Source organism: Alosa sapidissima, chromosome 21 (genome assembly GCF_018492685.1).
Source record: "Alosa sapidissima isolate fAloSap1 chromosome 21, fAloSap1.pri, whole genome shotgun sequence".
NCBI lineage: Eukaryota > Metazoa > Chordata > Actinopteri > Clupeiformes > Clupeidae > Alosa > Alosa sapidissima.
The window spans coordinates 29,962,477-29,980,302 of NC_055977.1; the positions used below are offsets into that span (position 1 = coordinate 29,962,477).

Here is a 17,826-nt window from a genome sequence, read left to right on the forward strand (position 1 = left end):
TTTTCTGACAGCGTTTTTTCTGAGACCTGATTTTCTGAGACCTGACTCCACTTTTTCTGAGGCAGTTTTATCTGAGGATGACGGAGGTTTTTCTTACGCTGAGGCAGTTTTGTCTGAAGATGACAGAAGTTTTTCTGAAGCTGAGGGAGTTTTGTCTGAAAATGACAGATGTTTTTCTGAGTCTGACACCTGAGTCTGGTTTTTCTGACGCTGAGGCAGTTTTGTCTGAAGATGACTGATGTTTTTCTGAGTCTGACACCTGAGTCTGAGGATGTCCTAAAATGAACACCGTGAGTAGGCCTAGTTCTACATGTAGGCTACACAGCCGGTTTGTAATAGAGACTGGTATTGTTATCCCAGTCTCTACTGTATTCGAAACTGCAGGTGTCGGTCTACTTCGTTAGCTTGATATGTGAAGCAGCTGCCATTTAAACTTTATTTCTCAACAGTGAGTTTTTAAATTATGGATCTACACACCTCAAGCACATCTAGACTCTTTAGATATAGATAGATAGATACTTTATTGATCCCCAAGGGGATAACAAACCTCAAAGCAAAAGTGAAATTTCGTGAAGTCTATTTTTTTTGTTAGGCTATGTGATTGATAACATTTTACTGTAGGCTTTCCCTATTCAGTTCACGTTTTCAAAATCAAAGACTGGTTTGTGTTTTTTTCTGGATTTAAATAGCATTCAGAAGGCCAATGAGAAAGTCCGTTCCACGTTTTCATAGCAACCTACATTAACGAGGTGATGGATCAGTCTGGTTCTATTTTAAATAAATCATGCCTCTTTCATAAGGCCGCCTTGATTTCGAATTTGCGCGCTGTGCGACAGGTGTTAATGAGAATACGCGTTAACGCAGAGTGCGGAACTGAAGTGCAAAAGAAAGCTTACGTGTCCCCATAAGAACATTAGGATGTTATAACATGGTGATGCTATGGTTATGGAATTGAGCAGCTTTTGACCAAAGCGACTTACAAAATAATGTAACAGTTAACATGGTGATGCTATGATTATGGAATTGAGCAGCTTTTGACCAAAGCTACTTACAAAATAATGTAATAGTTAAAAATGAACAGTAAACAAAAGTTGGTACGATTACAATAAGGAAAATAGCAGTAATGACAATAATGCCCATGCAATATCAATGGTCAGTAATGAAAATAAACAATAGCCTATCATTATTATACAAACCATAACTCACAAGAACCACTTAATTAATTAGCCTAATGTAAGCTGAACAAATACGTCTTAGACCCCTCTTGAAAGACCCAAAACTATCGCAGGAACGCAGAGCAGGCAACTTCACCTAACGAGGAACAACTGAGGAAGAGTCTTCAATTTGACCTAGCGTTTATGTCTGTCAACACGGACACTCATAGGAAGACCGCAGTGGGCAGTTTGGGATGTAGAGCTGGATATTTTATTTTTATTATTATTATGATCTTTACCTTTTAAACTATTCTTTCACTATTGGTATTTTAAGATTTAATTTGTTATTAATGTTTGCTTTTGTTTATGTAAAGCACATTGAATGACCTCTGTGTATGAAATGCGCTATATAAATAAACTTGACTTGAAACTTGACTAGGTTATGGTTGGGACTTGGCAGACGCTTTTGTCCAAAGCAACATACAAATACAAAACAATATAATAATTTAACAATATGAGAAGACTAATGAGTAGAAAATTAAGAGCATAGGCCTAAGCCTGTTTTCACAACAGCCTGCCTCCCCTCGTCCCCATAGAGTCATGTCTCCCAGCGGCTCTACTACTAGCCCCTAGCCGACTTTAGGCCTTCATAGGCAGTGCCACATGAGAGAGGTGTGTATGGCAAGTATGGTAGTCCAAAAGCCACAGCTCTGTGGTAGCCTGTAGCCAAAGATTCTAGAATCTTTGGTGGTAGCGCATTTTTCTTTACGTCATAGAACTATAGCCGCGATTCCATTACGTCACAATGAATTACCCTGATAGCCTTCAGCAGTTGCATCAACTTGCATCATTGAGGTTAGTTATATCTTATGCAGCAAAGGTTTTGCCACCAGGCTGATATAAGACGTTTATAGGCTCTTTAATAGCTAGCCTAGTGTAAAAAGCTGGCACAATGATCAGTCGCTCTTATGAAAGAGCAATGCACAAACAGGAAGAACTGGAAGAAGGTATGTGGAGGACATTTGTTCTACGGTTGTGTTCGATTTTTAGGTGGAATTAATGTAGATAGCGCTACATGAAGATTAGACTATACAAGTTAGGACTAAGTGAAACGGGGACTGACAAACATTTTACTAACACAGTGAAAACACAAGATTATTTAGGCAAATTCAGAAATCTGATGAGGTGAGCAAGCATCCTTTGAATTAATCCAAGGTTCTGTCATGTTTTAGGTCATTTGGCTCCCTATGAGCCTGCTTTCAATGGGCCAGTCCGGCAAAGGTAAGTGCTTCTCGAATTTTCATACTTTATTTTTTGTGCAGCAACTCCAGCCTACCGGTCACTGGTATTCTTTGTTTCCTTTAAAAGAAATTGTACAGATCCTATTTGTTTCCTGTTGTTCCTGGCGGCCGTTGCTGGCTACATAACCGTTGGTGTGACGGGTAAGCTTATAATCACCAGGGCGTCCTGTCCAACAAAAACAGCCTATATTTGTGTTGTTCTTGTATGCAAAAAACAGTAATGGTACACTTTGTTCCCCTACTAGCATGGCTCCTTGGAGACCCTCGAAACATTCTGCATGCCCGCAACTCCACAGGGGCGTTTTGTGGGGCTGGTACCAATGTGTGAGTAATTGTAGAATATTGCTAGCCTGGCTAACGTCATACCCTCATCTCAAATGAGACGGGGTCTGGGAACTAGGCATTCATTTTCTCGTATTTGAAACGTGGTTTACGAATGCCCAGAGCCGTTTATTGGGCGCTACGAATGTCTATCAAATGCGTCTGTACGTAGCTCATAAAGGCTTCGGTGTGCCGTCATCGTCTTGCTGCCCTCCCTCCTTTCTGTGATTGGTCCCCTATCTCAGGCGAAAATGCTCCCTGGTGTCCAGGCTGCCTTGCAGCGCGAATTAAATCGCGCGCGCAAGGCAGCATGGGAAAACCCAGGCTAGAATATTGCCATTCTCTCTCCTGTTTATATTCTTAAGTTGTGTATTTGTCACCTCAAATATATTACAGCACGTCAAAAGGCTTTGTGGCAAGTGGCAAGGTTTTGAGCTCGTTATTCTTATATCTTATACTAGACTGAAGCCCAGTGTTTTCTACGTTGACCTTTTAAAATGTGACGTATCGACCAATTCTATGGCTGCTGTCTTGGGTGGTGTCCAATGTCCCACAACGCAGGTATCTGCTCCATCTGTTCTTTCAAATAAAAAGTGTCACTTTTCTAATCATATATCAGGATATTTACCTATGCATTGAACACATACCTGCCCCGCAATCAACAGTCATGTCATAGTTTCATTCATATGGTCTTGGAAATGATTATGAGAAGGACATTTTGTTCCCATGACATCAGTTATCACTTTCCTCTTTATGTTTCTCTGTCTGGCGTACCCTCCGCTATTGGCCACATATAGGTGTGTGTCCAGGAGTGCCCTTCTCAATACTGGATGCTGCCAAATGCTGCGTATGCCCCAGGTGCTCAGCCCAAAGACTATTTCCAGCAGGAATACTGTGACCCCCGTCTTGATTTGAAAACAACCACTCTGGTAATACACAGTTTGGTGCATATTGCTTTAATCCTCTCAATTCATCATGGTTGATCTCTTAATTTCTATTTTATGTTTCCACAACTAAGACTGTCCAGCAGATCCTTGATGAAGATCTATGCCCGTCTTTTTATACACCAGCTCAATCAGGTAAGTCATATTTTTTGCGTGTGTATATATATATATAGCTTGTGTGTGTGTTGACCAGTGTCGACCAAACCCCAAGATAATGTCCTTAAATGTCTTGTTTTGTCCACAAAACACTAATCAGGTTGGTGTCATTAGGTGGGTTTACATGGACACTTTTAATTAGAATCAGAAGAATGGCTCAATCGGAATAAAAATGACACATATAAACTCTTTGATTGGAATAAAATCCGATTAGAATTTTAAGCAGAATGAAGAATTTTTTTTAAAGAAATGATTCAAATCCAATTAATTTATTATCAAAAAAGTTGGTGATTTGTTTAAATGTTTATTTCATTGATTATTATTAATTGATTCATTATAGCAGCTGTAATGTTGGAGCATAAAGTACTTTACATTATTTTCTCACTCTCACACACAAACATGCCTGTTTTTCTCTGTGTCTTCCTCTCCAGTATCTGGAAGGTGTCTCACAAACTCAAAATTACTGAATACGACCATTAACTTCACCATAACAGATCAACTGTCATTCAGTGAGACTGTTAGTGCCATAGTGAATGCTACCAGGTAAAAAAAACAAAACAGGGACTCTACTACTGCCAAAAACTAGCAACAATTGGCACAATGTCCTAAACAAAAGAACTCTTTGAAGCACTAATGAAAATGTGACGCTATCTGTCATAATAGGTAATTTGTCCCTCTGATCTGTGTTTCTTTCTGTTCTCACAGTGACATAATATCCACCATCAACAACAGGGGTGTTTGGGTTAGGATCTATGAGGACTTTGCCATGTCTTTGCACTGGATCTTACTGTACGTTTCTAGATACTTTGTTAGCCTTTTCATTTGAAATGTTTATGGGTTTTGACCCCTTCAATATCTCTATATATTTTTCAGAGGTCTTGTTGCAGCCATGGTTGTCAGTGCAGCCTTTCTTCTGTTGCTGAGATACTTGGCATGTGTACTAGTGCTGACTGTCATTCTCGGAGTGCTGGGTGTTGGAGCTTATGGTATTAACTGTGCTGCTGACAGTATTCTAAATGGTAGAATTGATTAAATAGATATAACAGTTACTGAGACATCAGTAACAGAAATCAATACCAGTAGTTGAATGAAAAAATAACCTGTAAAAGCCTTTTTCTCCCTCATTTCTGTCCTGCATTTTAACTGACCTAAGTCATTCTTCAATTTATATAATGTGGCATATGTTGCTTTATATAAAACGTAATAGTGCTACCTTATTTTGTATCATTGTACTGTTTTTAGGAATATACCACTGTCATTTGGAGTACACCAAACACCTCACCTCGGAAATGTCCCTCAGTGATTTGAGTTTCAGCTCTACTTTTGCATTTTATCTTCAACTCAAAGAGACGTGGCTAGCTTTCAGTGAGTCACTAATCTATTTTATTTGTGGAAAAATGGTTGTCAATAAATCAGCAATTTAGATATATTGAGTTGAATTGGAATATGAATATACTCGGACGAGCGCCTGTATCAATCAGCCTTCCATAACCTCTAAGAGATCACAGTCCGGACTTGTTCGGGGTTCCTTGTTGGTTTAATGATGTACCTAGTGTTGTACGTTCAAGTGAAATTAAAACTCAGCTTTTCAATGTGCATCTATGTTATTAGTTATTTTTACAGGGTCATAGTTTGTAAATGTTTATGGCTTTTGTAGATATTATTTATGGTTTATATGGTTTTTGAAGATATTATTATAGTCTATTAAGGATGTATGTAGGATTTGATTTGAAAATGTGCTTACTTTACTGTTTGCTTTTCTTTTTTTTTGCCACTGTAATGTTTATTGTTAACCTATGTTGTAAGTCACTTTTTGATATAAGCATCTGCTAAGCAAACATAACCATTTACCACTTTCATGTACTATTTTGCTTGTTCACAAAACAAATATCCGAGATCCAAGTACAAAGAGTCAAATTAATTTAACCTTTTCTCCATGACAGTAATCATCATAGTAGTGATAGAAGTCATCATGCTTCTAGTGCTCATAAGCCTTGGGAAGAGTATCTCCTTAGCTGTGGATCTTCTCGAGGAGTCCAACAAGTATGGTGGCTGTTTCTTCATATCATATCTGTAATGTGTCAGCCCTCTAGAACTGTTCCTAATATGATCCTAATTCAAATGAGTGAGTGATGTTGTTTGAAGGGTGGAAATATAGCTTTGATTACCTGAAATAAGAGACTATAAATGATTCCAGTTCTTCAATGTAGTGTGTGTTTAACGGTATTCTCACTATTTGAAATACAGGGCAGTTAGCTATGTGACCTCAACAGCAGTCTATCCATTCATCACCTTCATTTTGCTGGTGGTGTGTATGTCCTTCTGGGGAATGACATCCCTGTATCCTTTCATTGTGTAAATTTGAGGATTTTTTTTTTGTCAGTGTACAGAATCTTTTGTTATAGTGTTTGGGTGCTTTAAAGGTGCAGTTAGCAGAAACCCTATCTCCCATGGTCCTGAGTCTGGTTCTGGGTATGTGGAGGAGGTTTGAGTGAGTTGAGCGGAGGGAGCGTGTGGTGTTTTGTGGGTTGATAATTTCTTTGAGGCGGGGGGGGGGGGGGGCCCATGTTGGTGAGTGAAGAGGGAAACATTGTACTCAATCCTGGTGGAGACATTTGTTTATGTTTATATTTTAATTAGATCCCCTCTATTGAAATCCGGAGACTTCTTATTACAGTGCATGAAAATGCACTGTACTGTTCTTCCTAGGCAACTTCTTATTATTATTCCGCTTACCACTTTTTCCGTACGCTATTTCTCTTGAACAGTTTAACTTAGAAACTTCATTCAAACTTTGTAACGTAGGTCTTCAAACAGATCGGGTTGGTATGACTTTTCAACTTTGAAACTTTTATACTTTTTAAACTATTAAAGAAAAACTTTTAAAAAATCCCCATAGACTTAACATTGCCGATTGTGACATCATAATACGGCCGTTAAGCAATTAGAATCCTATGGCAGGTGTTCAGGCCACCTGCAGCCGGCGACGGCCGTTACGGGGTACAGAGGGCCGTAGAGCATACAATCTGGGTCAATTAAGACTACACATCCTATTGAACTGTTTCCTCTGCCCAAAACTGTTTCAAAATAAAAGTCCTCACTACAATAATCCACTGTTAAACAATGTAACCCATTAAACTACTGAACTTTTTACATTCAACTTTTAAACGGTCTACTTTTAAACTATCATTAAACTATCTATCTATTAAACTAGCTGTCTATCAACAACTTTTAAACTATCTACATTCAACTTTTAAACTTTTAAACTATATACATTCACTAGCTGTCTATCAACAACTTTTAACTTGTCATCAACTGTCAACACTTTTCATCAACTATGACTCCTATCCACTGTAGCTAGTTAGCATGGTTAGCAAAGTTAGCATGTTAGCATTACTAGCATAGTTAGCATGTTTAACAAAACTGCTAGAAAATGTTTAGCAAAACTGCTAGAAAATGTTAGTTAAGTTAGCTAAGTAGCATGGTTAGCATTGCTAGCACTATTATAAAACATTAGCTAAGTAACATGGTTAGCAGAATTACAAATCTTAGCATAACTGCTAGCAAACATTAGAGCCATTCCAACTTTTAGTTATCGTCAAATATCTACCTATACACAGCCATTAAACTATTTGAATATCAACATTCATTAAACTGCTAGAAAACGTTAGCTAAGTAGCATGGTTAGCAGGTTAGCATTGCTAGCACTGCTATAAAACATTAGCTAAGTAGCATGGTTAGCATAGTTAAAAATCTTAGCATAACTGCTAGCAAACATTAGAGCCATTCCAACTTTCAGTTATCGTCAAATATCTACCTATACACAGCCATTAAACTATTTGAATATCAACATTCATTCAACTTCCAGTCTGTCGTCAACTTTTAAACTATTTACCTTCAACTTTTAAACGGTCTACTTTTAAACTATCTATTAAACTAGCTGTCTATCAACAACTTTTAAACTATCTACTGTCTATCAACAACTTTTAAACTATCTACATTCAGCTTTTAAACAGTCTACTTTTAAACTATCAACTTTTATTAAGCTATGCAACCACCATGTCTATCCTAGCATCACCGTAGTAACCATCTCTGTATTATCTGTTTTAACTATACATGATATTTTACATCACAACTTTAGCATTTTCATGCACTGATAATTCCTTGGAATTGCATTTCTAGTTATTATTATTCCGCTTACCACTTTTTCCGTACGCAATTTCTCTTGAACAGTTTAACTTAGAAACTTCATTCAAACTTTGTAACGTAGGTATTCAAACAGACCAAGCTGCTATGTCTTTTCAACTTTGAAACTTTTATACTTTTTTAACTATTAAAGAAAAACTTTTTAAAAATCCCCATAGACTTAACATTGCCGATTATGACATCATAATACGGCCATTAAGCAATTAGAATCCTATGGCAGGTGTTCAGGCCACCTGGATCAACTGCCAGTCTCAGGCTTTAAGCATACAAACTGGCCCTATTAAGACTACACATCCTGTTGAACTGCTTCCTCTGCCAAAAACTGTTTCAAAATAAAAGTCCTCACTACAATATTTCACTGTTAAACAATTTAACCCTTTAAACTACTGAACTTTTTAACTGTTCAGCCATTGTAACTGTTACTTGTCATCAACTATGACTCCTACCCACTGTAGCTAGTTAGCATGGTAAGCATAGTTAGCATGTTAACATTTTTAGCAAAACTGCTCAAAATTATTAGCTAAGTTAGCTAAGTAACATGGTTAGCATAGTTAGCATGTTAGTTAGCATAGTTAGCATAACTGCTAAAAATGATCAGCTAGGTTAGCTAAGTAACATGGTTAACATAGTTAGCATGTTAGCATGCTAGTTAGCATTTTTAGAGCAACACTGCTGGAGCCAGGAAAATAATTCACTCTCTGGGGAACGGCATTGTCTTAAGGAATTCACTCCTCAACAGGTTAAACCTCATCTACCTAGCAACCAATATAGTTTGTTTTTACTCTGTATGATATTTTACATAATATTTTTTGCATTTTCATGCACTGTATTTCCTTCAGGAAATGCTTTTCTAGTTATTATTATTATTTTTCTTTTTACCTTTTTGTGCACGCTATTCAGCCCAAACCGCTTAACGTACAAATTTGGTTGAAGCACCGTTCCGTAGATCTTCCAAGTCTTTACCGTCCTATCCGTTTTTCATTTTTGAGAAGTTTATACTTTTTGAGATATTTGTAATTAAAAGTGTATTTTTCCCCCATAGACTTGAATGGGGGCTGTGATGTCATAATAGAGCCAGCTGCGCTCGTTAAGTAGTTCTCAGAGCAGTTCCCAGGCTAATCAGAACACTGGCACAGGTGTCACCTGTGAGGAATTCAACTGTCTCAGCTTCTAAGCATACAATCTAGCTCTACCTGAACTACACATCCTGTTAAAGTGTTTCCTGTGTGTCAAAATAAAAGTCCCAGCCATATCTCATGCATTCAGCATTATATCTCCAGATCGGCTTGACGTACATGCTTCAAATTTGGTACGAGTGTTTTTATGGACTCAAAGATGAAGTGAGTTGAAGTTGGAGGTTGAAGGTCAAATGTCAAGGTCAAAAACACCTTGAGCATGATATCTCAAGAATGCCATGTCACACAAGATTCAAATTTGGTTACTCCAAAAGCACCTTTGCAGGTATCACAATTACCCTACCAACCAGCTAGCAGCAAGCTCAACAGCCCCACCAACACCCTAACCAGCAGACTGCATCCCCTCGTGTAATTCCTCGGAATTGCATTTCTAGTTTCTTTTGGCTTTTGTCCAAAACAACACTATATTTTAATCAAAGACCAAACAAAACACACCAAAGAGGTAGTTCACCCCTCCTACCTAGTATTCCCAGAGAAACTCCACACAGTGTTTTTGTTTGGGGAACAGGCTGCCGCCAATTAGCTTGTTTCTAGTTTTCAGACCGACGGGATGGGCAGCTAGCGGATCGTGAGGAAATCTTTGTGAATGTGACAAAAAATGGTATGAGCTTGAAATCACGTCCGATCGCTGACTGTACCTTACATTTGTTATTCATAGCGGGTGGTGCTGTAGGCCTAGGCATTTTCCTGTACATCACGTACATTACCTTTTTTCTGTAGTCTCTTTTAGTCCGCTAATCTGTCCTGTGTTCAAGAACCTTGACCCTCCATAGATATCTGGCTACTTCTGCGGCTCCTCTATACAGAGTAGTAGCACTGAAAACCACAGCTGGAACCTGCATCTCTGTTACAGGCCTGGAGAGTTGTAGTCCAACTGTGAGTTACACTTACTTTCTGTTGCTTCCCTTCTAGCATGTGTAACTGTTGATTGCTCACCATAGTAATGTGCATGGCATGGCCAGGAAGGTTATGGTGCATCATTCATATTTTACATGCTCATCCTGAAGTTAGGCATATGTTTTAGTGAAGGTGTGGTCAAGGCCTCATGCATTCACTCCACTTCATGCATTATTTGACCACACGTGTAAATAACTTCATTCATTTCTCCTCGTCTTTCTCACAACTCTCCCACTGAATCTGTCTCCTGTCTAGACATTTGACTCTTCAGAGTTCTCAGACTGTCCAACAGTGACCTGTATGTTCCACAAGTACAACAACACTGGCCTGTTCCAGAACACCATAGTCTACCTGCAGGTGTTTAATTTTGTGGCTTTCCTGTGGTGTGCGAACTTCTTCCTCACCCTGAGTCACTGCACACTGGCGGGTACGTTCACTGCCTACTTCTGGGCTTTTGACAAGCCAGGCGATATCCCGGCCCACCCGCTGTCCCAGGCTCTTATGCGCAACTTACAGTAAGACCACAATACAAAAAACAAGAATGTCAATACACACACACACACACAACAAAACAGAATAAAACTTAACATTGACAAAAAATTAAGTACTGTAGAATATTCAACATAACTGGCTGGCAATTTAACATAATTGGGGGCAGCCGTGGCCTACTGGTTAGCGCTTCGGACTTGTAACCGGAGGGTTGCCGGTTCGAACCCCGACCAGTAAGAACGGCTGAAGTGCCCTTGAGCAAGGTACCTAACCCCTCACTGCTCTCCGAGCGCCGCTGTTGTAGCAAGCAGCTCACTGCGCCAGGATTAGTGTGTTCTTCACTTTACTGTGTGCTGAGTGTGTTTCACTAATTCACGGATTGGGATAAATGCAGAGACATAATTTCCCTCACGGGATCAAAAAGAGTATATATACTTACTTATATACTTAATTTATCTTTTCTGTCCAATGTGAAGGTACCATGTAGGATCCCTGGCTTTTGGTTCGAGTGTTCTCCCATTGTTCCAGCCTTCTCGGATCTTTCTGGAATTTTTGTCTCGTAAAAGTAGAGGTAAGTACTTTCTCTCACAACAATGTAAACTTAACAGTTACGGTTCATGTTTAGCGCATTTGCAAATTGTGAAGATGTTACTGGGGTCATTTGGTTGTGTTTTTTATTGTTGTCTTCCAACAGGACCGTCTAACCCACTCAGCAGATGTATCAACAATATCACGTACTGCTGCCTGACTTCCTTTTTACAGATCATGAACTCAAATGCCCATGTTGTGGTCAGTTTTTTCTATGTTATGCCACATTTATATGTAATTCCAGTGATACTATGTGCTAAGCTTTAGTCTGTGAATGCTATAGTCCTATAAATACTCTAGTCTTTTATAGAAACATCTTATGAACGTTACACAGTGCCAAGAAGGATTCATTGCGAAAAGTAATTGAATTTCCCTTGCTCAACAGATATCTGTGTATGGGTACAACTTTTGGAATTCAGCCAAGGAAGCACACAGGCTTATGAAAAGGAATATGTTACGGTACGATTTCTTGTTTGTTTTACTGAAGCATCGCCTAATGTTGCTGCTCTTTCTTTAGGGCAGGGGTGGGCAAACTTTTTGGCTCAAGGGCCACATTGGGTTTTGAAAATTGGCCGGCGGGCCGTACAACACAACTCACAGTTTTTAAATGGTCAGTTGTGGGAACTACTGTTGCCTTCATGATTTCCTTTTAAAAGTTTCTTATAAGAAGGAGATATCAATTATAAACAATGACAAGCCAGCTGGAACCTGCGGCTCTCTCTCCCTCTCGTGAGTGCAGACGCGTTCCCAATTAAATGGATCGCATAATGTTCACGTTAGATCTGCTGCAAAGGAGATAACTAAGAGTTAACTTAGTTTAACATGATGTTATCTCTATTTAACATGATGTTTTTACATTGACATTGTAAACGTTCTCTAAGGAGAGTGAAAAGCAGTTTGCAGTAAAGTCGCCTCTATCGCAGGAAAAAAATAGCGAGCAGCCTGATAACCAAATGAAATGCTCGGCGGGCCAGATGAAAGTGCTTGGCGGGGCGGATCCGGCCCGCGGGCCGCAGTTTGCCCACCACTGCTTTAGGGTCTCCCAACTGTTTTGAGCCATGCCACAGAGTGTGATGTAGATAATATCAACCAAATAACTTGTATGAGGAATATGATGGGACATATCCCTGACTGCGTGACATAAGTCATCCAAGTTCCAATCAAATGTTCATTGGTTGACAGCACTCTTTAACTTTCTGTTTTTTCTGTTCTTTTATCATTATTATATGTGCCCTCTTATTTACTTATTTACTTACTTTTTTGTTTACTTGAATGTTATGTTTGTCTGTGGACCTAAATTGGCAAAATATGTCTTGTCTTCACCGTGGGATAGTGAGAAACGTAATTTCGATCTCTTTGTATGTCTGGAACATGTGAAGAAATTGACAATAAAGCTGACTTTGACTTTGACTTTGACTTCTGTTTCATTAACAGTGTGGAGACTTTGGATAGTGTAGCAGATGTGCTGCTTTTCTTTGGCAAGATGTTGGTAGTGGGAACAGTAGGTAAGAAAACAACAGGCTATCAAACCTGGCTTCATCATCATCATTAAAAACATTCCCTTTTCTGAAGCAAACCCAGCATGTTTCAGTCAATTCAAAGCTGGTGTGTAAATCTGGAATTATTAGGTATTATTAATACTTAAATGGAAATAAAGGAAATATTCACATGATTCTAAAACTGTTTTAAGGTGTGCTGGCATTTTTGGTGACCTCTGGCACCATCACAATCCCACATGACATCTTCCAGGCAAGCAAACTGAACTATGCCTGGGTCCCAGTCATTGTAAGTGTTGTTTCTCTGTTATACTTGCTTCAAAATAATTTTGTGTGTGTCTTAGGCCACTATTAGTGTAGTTATTTTAGTAATGTAATAACAACCATATATTTATTTCTCAGTCTCATACAATTATCATCAATTATCTTTTTTTAGTCCAGTTGTTAATATGTGAGTTGGAGAAAGGTTGAAGGATGTATGTTTGTAGCCTTCGATGAAACACGGTGGAGGGTCTGTCATGATTTGGGATGCTGCATTTCTGCTAATGGTGTTGGGGATATTGTCCGAATCATGACTGCTGAAAAGTCTAGGCAGATTTTAATTAACCATGCCATTCTTTCTGATTGGGAATGATTTTATTCAGCATGACAAAAGCTGGACTGGCCTCAATAGAGTCGTGACTTGAAAACTGTAGAGGTGTATGTGAACACCTGGACAGAAAAAAATTAATTAAAACTGTATTGGTCTAATTAAGAACTTGGTTACTTTAAAGAATTTAAAGACGGTCTTCACAACAGTTCAGGAAAGTTCAAGTGCAAAAGGGGGTCATTACACTTGTATCTTTAGCCTACTTTTCTGGGATGTTTGTGTTTTTTATACTGTACATATTTCCTGCCTTTTGTGGTTGAATTCTAATGAAGAGACTGAGAAATAAATACATATGGTTGTAATAACTTTGCTAAACAGCTAATTTGGCCTAATGATGGTAAATGTAAATTAAAAGAGGCATTAGATACATGTGTCATTACTCACTGTACAATGCTACTAGTAAATAAAAATGAAATACACACATTTTTAGTTTGGTCATTGTATGTTGTCAGGTCGTCATTGTGGGAGCTTATCTCATATCCCAGGCCTTCTTCAGTGTGTACACAATGAGTGTGGAAGTACTCTTCATCTGTTACAGTGAGTACCTGTTTTACTATAAGTTTATCTAAATACTTGTGGAAATTAATTGAAACAAAATGTGGTTTACCTAAATTACAGTCTAATCCCATTTTACATACCAAAAGGCCCTTTGGTATGAAACATTTCACTTTTTTTCTATTTACAGACCAGTATTACAAGGAAGTTATGCTTTGGTTATGGTCTGGTGTGTCTGTCTCTGTCAGATACTGTTCAAATTTTCTTGAAACTTGGTGAAAGTGTTAAGCTTGCCCCAAGGAAGTACCCATTACATTTTGAATTAGATCCGATTCACAGGCCAGATTCACAAACTTAGTTCAACTTTCGCGTTGCAAGATACAGCATTTGGCCTTGGTGATGGGGCTTTGTTCCCTAAGTGGTAGGCTGTAGTGCAATTTAAGTGGCTAGATGAAAATGCAATTAGAACAATGATTGCATCAGCCAGTATTGTATTTTTACATCAATGTTTATGTTGCGATTGTTCTGTGAATGCCAGGTCTAATGCATTCCTGTTTTCGGTTTGCCTCCTGTGGTGCGTGTTACCTTGCTTGTATTTGGAGTTTGGAGAGTCTGTAGATCAGACAGTTGTAAGCCGTAGTAAGATTGTTGCCACGGTCCTAATTTAGGAAGCTCATGGTGGCACTCATGTTACTAGGCAACTCAAAGAAATAAAGTAGGCTAATACAAGCGTTGAGATCCACAGCAATAATGTATGTTCAATCACTTTGAAGTGTAGATGTGGAAACATGAAACACTAGCAAAAAAAGGATGGAGAAAAAAATAGACCAACAAAACTATGGCAGAAACCAGCTGGTTGTCACAAGAGCATTGCCACGGCTAGCAATGGTTTATACGTTATGTAATTTTGTTTGGTTACACTTTACTTGACAGTATCGACATAAGAGTGACATGACACTGTCATGAATGTGTCAGAAACAAGTCATAAATGTTTATGACGTAACGCTTCTGTTATTAAGTGACATTCGGTTTTTGTCATAACAAGTTAGGTTTAGGGTTAGAGGTTAGGATTAGGGTTAGGGTTCGGGTTCATGACAGTCATATGGCCATGACAGTGTCATGTCACTCTTATGTCGATACTATCAAGTAAAGTGTTACCTTTTGTTTTAATATATTACATTTTGTCTTGTACAGGTTATGTTCATAGTGTTATAAAATGTATTTTTTTCACACAGTGGATGACTTTGAGCGTAATGATGGCACCGTACTCCGCCCATATTACACAACACGGAACCTAATGAGGATCCTCCGCAAGACTGACTCCATGATCTTGTGAACCTAAACAACACAGACAATCCTGTGGCATTTCTGTCATATTCTTTACCTTCCATATCATTAAAAATCATATAAGCATATCTTAAAATCATTGCGTCAAGTGATTTTTGTAGTTTACAAGTGATTCCTTTGCCTGTAGCTGCTGTGACTAGACTCTCAGAGCAGAGTGATATAGGATTAGATATTTGAAAGAGTGTAATTGCTAATTAATTTAGAACATGAGCAAAAACAAAGCCATTTCACTGAAATGAAAAGCTCTGCTTTTCACAAGGAAATGGGATAAACATACCTTGAAATGACTTTTGGACGTGTTGGCTGGCATTGTAGACAACAATCTTTTTAGTATAGGAGGCAGCGGCAAGGTTGTTATAAACACGATTACTTCGGCAAATCCAAGTAAGCTTAACAGATAAACAGTGACTTCGAACACTTTTTTTTTTTTTTGCATGCTTATACAAAGCACAAACAATTCCAACTATTTTGGGATCATTTGGGAGTTGATTGGGTGCTGGGTGACCCCAGGTCACTAAACAAGTTAATGTTAAATATCTTTAAGACTCAAGTGAGCAGGTAGCCTAGTAGGCTTCTAATGTTAATTCCGCTACCTAGCGATATTACTAGACAAAGGGGAGCTGGAGCGCTGTATCCCTTGTATCTGGTAAAAATTAAGTATTAATCCAAAAATAGGCAAAAAGTAACTCACAGGCAAGCCGACCGTACGGAGTACAAAGCTTTATTCACACCGTAGACAGGTTACAAACACACAAGCATCCTATGCAAGCATGAGAGCAATAAGTCTTACCATTATTTATAGGACTAAAACAGGTGTTCTTGATGGATTACAAAGAAAAGAATAGTGAAAGAGTTGTCATAATAAGAGATAAGCTGTTATTGTTATTGGTTTTGAGGCAAGAACAATTCTTTGCCATCACTCTGGCCATAGTGCATGATATTGCCGTCATTGTGAATCTACTTCGGTTATGGAAATATCATGCACTATGGAGTTATTAACAAACTTTCACTAGTTGTATAGCCCCTGCAGCAATATATCTAAATAAACACCTTTTTGAAGTAGCCTACCATTCATGATATGTTGTCAGGAGGGACGAATGAAACAAAATGCACATTTGACTTTTGCTGAAATAACTCCTGAACGGTTTTGTCCAGAGCTGAAAATGTAACTATTTGACAGAGGACAGATGCGGTTGCTAATAGCCTAACAAAATATTAGCTTTAAGTGTGGCATGTTTTTGTAAATGACTTTTAATTAGCCTAAAAAGTGTTTATCTCGTCCCAGTTCTCCTCTTATTAGTTCACATTCAGCCTGGGACACTAGTTTAATAATAATAAAAAATGATGTAATATTTGTGGCAAAACTTGCAATTAAGGAGGGAGGGTGGGTAAATACAAGGGTGGTTAAGATAGCCTATTTACGTCTACATCTGGACATTTGACACATCAACAATCATTTCTCCAGTAGCAACCTCAGGAAACATGTGGATACAGTACATGAGTAGGCTAAATAAAATGTAACTTAATTTTTTTACAATTTTTATTTATTCAAGATAAGGCGTAAATCAAGCAACAACAAACAAAGTGAGATCAAGTGCAATGACTTGGATGTGGGTATGGTTGGATATCTAGCCTTCCTACAGGTCGCAGCGAGACACACTTGAATAAAATGGCAAACAGTAGAAATGCAACCATTGTTAAAGGGTTGTTTGCTTTCATCCAATGGGTAGGGGTTAAGTCTTCCATGCTAATTTGGTGCACTTTTTTTTTATTTCAAGTGACAGAATTTAAGGTATGACTTAAGTTTAGCTGACGTTATAACATGTAAAGTTAAGCTTGCCCACCCCACAGGCAGGCAGCTCGACTGTGACTTCACTTGTGACACTCCTGTTAGTAAACCAGAAAGAGTTAAAGAAATGGAATGGTCGCTTAAATCCAACGCACACACAGATAACTCACACCATCCTACTGATTGGCCCAAGGGGAGAGAGGGCCCTTGAAAAATCTGGAATATATTTTATTTCACTTGGGGCCCCATGTTCCTCAACCCATCAGGACTGCAGGGGCCCAGGATCTTGTGCCACGCCCCTGATACGGGTAGGCATTCAGTGTGTTTGAAATAATGAATTTAATAACTTTTCCTCTACAAAGATGGGAAATATTATGTGTGAAGGGAATTAAAGGTGCCTGTCTCAAATACTAGCCGGTGCGGTTTGGTGATTTGGGGAAATAATTTGAAGTTTTATGATAATGTGGGGAAACGTCATAGTTTTTAGTGTATTTTAGGGTCAGATAACAATGTAAAAAATAGATATTTCTTGCTTTTTTATTTTTTTAAGAAGCACAAATCAGCTTTATCAACCATCTCTGGTATAGTGGTCAAATTTCGTGCAGTTCTGAACCCGTCAGCCAAAGATACTTACAGAGCCCCAGTTTTACTGAAGAAAAAAAACTGACGAATGATCGCCGCTACATGGAGCCGCATTCAAAGAATCTTAAGTCTAAAAGTAGCTCCATAACTGGCAAATTAAGGAAACTCCTAAAAATAATGGGCACCCAGATAGCAAACACCCGTTGGCCCATTGGT

At 38.5% G+C, this 17,826-nt stretch overlaps 1 protein-coding gene across 1 annotated transcript; it reads left to right on the forward strand.

Annotated features, from left to right (window-relative positions):
• The first annotated feature begins 1,708 nt into the window (after positions 1–1,708).
• LOC121695765 (choline transporter-like protein 4) lies at positions 1,709–15,315 on the forward strand. The gene is made up of 22 exons (XM_042076881.1): positions 1,709–2,161; positions 2,387–2,435; positions 2,523–2,596; positions 2,701–2,779; positions 3,238–3,337; positions 3,574–3,705; positions 3,795–3,855; positions 4,308–4,419; positions 4,582–4,665; positions 4,750–4,862; positions 5,119–5,241; positions 5,820–5,919; positions 6,124–6,216; positions 10,052–10,154; positions 10,431–10,690; positions 11,141–11,235; positions 11,359–11,453; positions 11,638–11,711; positions 12,687–12,757; positions 12,943–13,037; positions 13,850–13,934; positions 15,128–15,315. Exons 1-22 carry the CDS (start codon positions 2,107–2,109, stop codon positions 15,226–15,228), a joined length of 2,154 nt encoding a protein of 717 aa, XP_041932815.1. The 5' UTR covers positions 1,709–2,106; the 3' UTR covers positions 15,229–15,315.
• The last annotated feature ends 2,511 nt before the right edge of the window (positions 15,316–17,826 follow it).